Source organism: Pterocles gutturalis, unplaced genomic scaffold (genome assembly GCF_000699245.1).
Source record: "Pterocles gutturalis isolate BGI_N339 unplaced genomic scaffold, ASM69924v1 scaffold10266, whole genome shotgun sequence".
In the NCBI taxonomy this organism is placed as follows: Eukaryota; Metazoa; Chordata; class Aves; order Pterocliformes; family Pteroclidae; genus Pterocles; species Pterocles gutturalis.
Genome location: NW_010100480.1, coordinates 4,533 through 8,117, shown reverse-complemented (window position 1 = coordinate 8,117; position 3,585 = coordinate 4,533). Strand labels below are relative to the sequence as shown.

General features: G+C 37.1%; 1 protein-coding gene across 1 annotated transcript in view; it reads right to left on the bottom strand.

Moving 5' to 3' along the window:
- Positions 1-3,361, bottom strand: part of LOC104466562 (chromosome unknown open reading frame, human C8orf88) — a gene marked incomplete at its 5' end in the record, with an annotated part of 3,936 nt that extends 575 nt beyond the window's left edge. Inside the window, 2 exons of the mRNA XM_010080027.1 lie at positions 538-644; positions 3,277-3,361. Coding sequence (XP_010078329.1) covers positions 538-644; positions 3,277-3,361 — 192 coding nt within the window. The remainder of the gene's footprint in view (positions 1-537; positions 645-3,276) is intronic.
- Positions 3,362-3,585: the final 224 nt, after the last annotated feature.

The window sequence follows — 3,585 nt, the reverse complement described above, 5'->3', positions numbered from 1 at the left end:
GCATTCCTGGATAGCCTTCACCTTCATCATTTATTTCTATCTATTTCTTCCCAACAACACAGAACAGAGATAATGATAACACAAACTGCATTAAGCTCATTAAAAGTTTTGTTGTGGACACTGATGCATGGACAACTTAAGCACTGGAATCACGACTTTCACCAAGCCAAAAATTTATCAAGATTGTTCTCTTTTATTTTGAAAGGACAGACATGGAATTCACATAGAATACCAAAGCTATGTACTGTGATTTCATAGTAGAAAGCTTTAATAGAACTGACTTTAGATTTGGAAACATACCTGATCTTCCTAAAAACTAGAAAAAACTTTTTTCCTTTGTATGGTAGATGCCATGGTAAGATGCCAAATACTGACTGGGGAAGTTATGAACAAAAGCTAAAAGAGCTGAACTGCGCAATCTCTCTTTTGAAGGTTTTATCAATCTGGCAGGCCAGTCTGAAGAAAAATGTTTCCTGACAAATGCGTTGTCTCCATGACTGTTTTTATAACTTCACTTAATATGAAAAATGCACTTACTGGCTTTTCAAGAACAATCGGATGATCTGGAAGAAACTCTGGCTTCTTCTGAGAGAGAGACACACTTGAAAGTTTCAGAAGGAAATCTCTGCTGTATTTGATCCTTTCTGTGAATATACAAAATTACAAAGTTCAACACTGTTGTTTAAGACATTAAGGTTGGGAACTCAGAGAACTGATATGGCTTCTCATTGAAGGGTAGGAATGTTGCATGTGGAAGAGAAAAATCAATATTAAAACCAGCAGTCATGTTAAGTCTGACCTTGTATCAGGACAATTCGTAGTAAATTACAGAGCATTTCACTTTAACTCTATGAAATTGACTTAGTAAATATTGAAGATTATTCCAAGCTAATAAGGGTTTGTTGTTTTAATACAAAAGAACATAAAAATGTGAATCCAACCTTACACTACAGAGTCCCTATATCTTGTTCTAATTAACAGAAACAACACTAACTGGTCTTGAAACCCTAGAATAAAATCTGTTTATAACTCACACCAAAGTGGCACACGTTTCTACCAGACAGATAATAAACACTGAGAAGCTCTTTTCTTGGAACTATTAAGTTGATGTCTTTCAACAGGTAGAAGTAATTACAAGATCTGGCACACGTAAACTGGTAAATGGATTAATACCAATTAAATAGTTTTGAGGGTTTTACACCAAATCAACAAGAGTTAGGGCTTTGCTTAGAATGTGCATGTTATCATTCGAGTTTGTACCATTTATACCATTATCTCTCCTCTAGAATAGCCTCAGATGATATGTCTACCCATGTCCATATTTTAACCCGATATTCTTAAACCAGAGCAGAAACAAGAAGGCAAAAGGGCAAAGAAGGGACAAACGTTATCTCTGGTCCTTGGTGACAATGAAGTTCGTTTCTTTAGGAATAATGGGCCTCCTCTAAGACTGTTACGCAGTCACTTGATTGACTACAGTTTTTGCTTCTCAGGCTGTAGGCTGTTGACAAGAGAGGCCACAAAGTCAACTATGAATGGGATTTTTTCCTGACTTTGACCAGAAGTGCTTGTAATAACTGATGAAGATATGTGAGGGTATAAGGACAACTTTTAAAAGAATAGTTTAAAGAACATGAGCCTACTTGAAAACTTACAGCTTGTTTTTGTTTCCCTTGTTTAAAGACACATAAGGAAAACTTCTGCAAGGCCACGACACAGTCCCCCACAACATCCTTCTCTCTAAATTGGATAGATACAGACTTTATGGGTGGACTGTTCAGTGGATGAGAGAGTAGTGGTCAATGACTCAATGTCCAGATGGATATGAGCGACAAGTATGTCCCTCAGGGGTCTGTATTCGAACCAGTATTGTTTAATATCTTCACCAATGACATAGACGGTGGGAGCAAGCGGTGGGGGGAGACATTTGTAGGCAGTAGCTGAACAACAGGACCTCTGAAGTTGTGTTACTCTGAAGGAAAGGATTACAACAATCAGCAAACAAACAAAAGCCCTCTAAAAACAAGTGTTGGAAAAAGCTTGACATTATGGACAAATATGGAGTAGACCCAGGAAGGCATCACAGAGCAATTAACCACTAAAAAAGATCCAAAGCGATGGCTTATAAAAGAGACCAGAATCTGATGAGAAGCCATTTAAGATCTTGTAGAACACAATAGTCTCTATACACCACAAGCAGAATCAATAAGAAAGGACCAGAAAGCCACCACCAAACAGACAGAATTTGACAAGCCTGACAACAAACTAGACCTGAAGAACAGAACATTATTCTACTTACCAAGATCAAGAACAAAAGAAACTAACCTGAGCCTGAAAGGGGATACATAGAAGACTTACCTTCTGGTCAGTAACACACAACAGTGTAGAATTACTGCTCAAGAGCATGGGTGATAATAACCTCAGACTGAGGAAAAACAGGAAATGCTCAATGAAACTTCACAGAATTCTTTCAATTCTTGAGTACTAAGAGCAACAGAACAAGTCTCCAGAGATTACAGACAGATTTAAGATGCCTGATTACAGGAAGACATTAACAGAAAAAACTGTCTCAATGAACTAATGACCTAACCTGGATCAGTGTCCCCGTTCCTGTGACATGTTTAAGAATGAAGAATTAGGGAGGAAGCAGTGCAGAGGAGAACTGTGAGAATACATTTGGAATCTGAGATTATCCCTTACTGAAAAAAAATTAAAAGTTTGGCTCATTTAACCTACCAATCCACGACAAAAACACTTATGCTTTATCAGTACTCAGTGACAGGCAGTACAGAAAGAAAAGCGTAAGGAACAAACCTTAAGGAAAGTGCTGACAGAACAACAAACAGTCCAGGAGTAAAAGAAATTAAGTCATTTCTAACCATCAGAAAATTAGTATTTCAGAAGCACTATAGCAGGAAAAGGATGCAACTCAAACCTGTACTTCTACACACACAAGAACAGGATTTTGTGTAAAGAATTTTTTTTGGCTTTGTTTTGCTTTGTTTTGTTTTAAAGAAAAAGAAGACAGGTACACCCTTACATGCAAGCAAGTGGATGTTTCCCACGTCAGTTATGGCTAAGTTTTGCCTTTTCTCTTGAGTGTTATGTGAAAAACAGGAAGGTTTCATACTGCTCTCAAAGTGTAGTAGAGAAGGAAGCCAAACACTCAAAGCACTGGCTAATAAGAAAAAATAACATGGAGACCTCATCTCTTCAAAGTTCAACTGTGTTCCATCCAGAAATAATTCTGACACAGATCTTCATACAATATTTTACCTTTTTTTTCTTCCGATTCATGCTGTTTTGGTTGGCAGGGCATCATAGTTTGAGTTAAGATCTTCACTTCAGTCATTTCAGATACCTAAAATAGGGAGGAAAGAGTTAACCTTTTTTTATGTTTCACAAAAAGTTATGTAGCTTGTTTCCTTTAAACATATTGAAACAGAGCAGTATGTTTCTGGGTTTACTAGTTAAAAATAAGTTGTAGCACAGTTTCAGTAATCAATTTTGCTTCCACCAGACACCAAGATTGTGGACAATTAATACTTCCTGTGCACCAAGAAAACTGGATTCTGTTAATTTTCT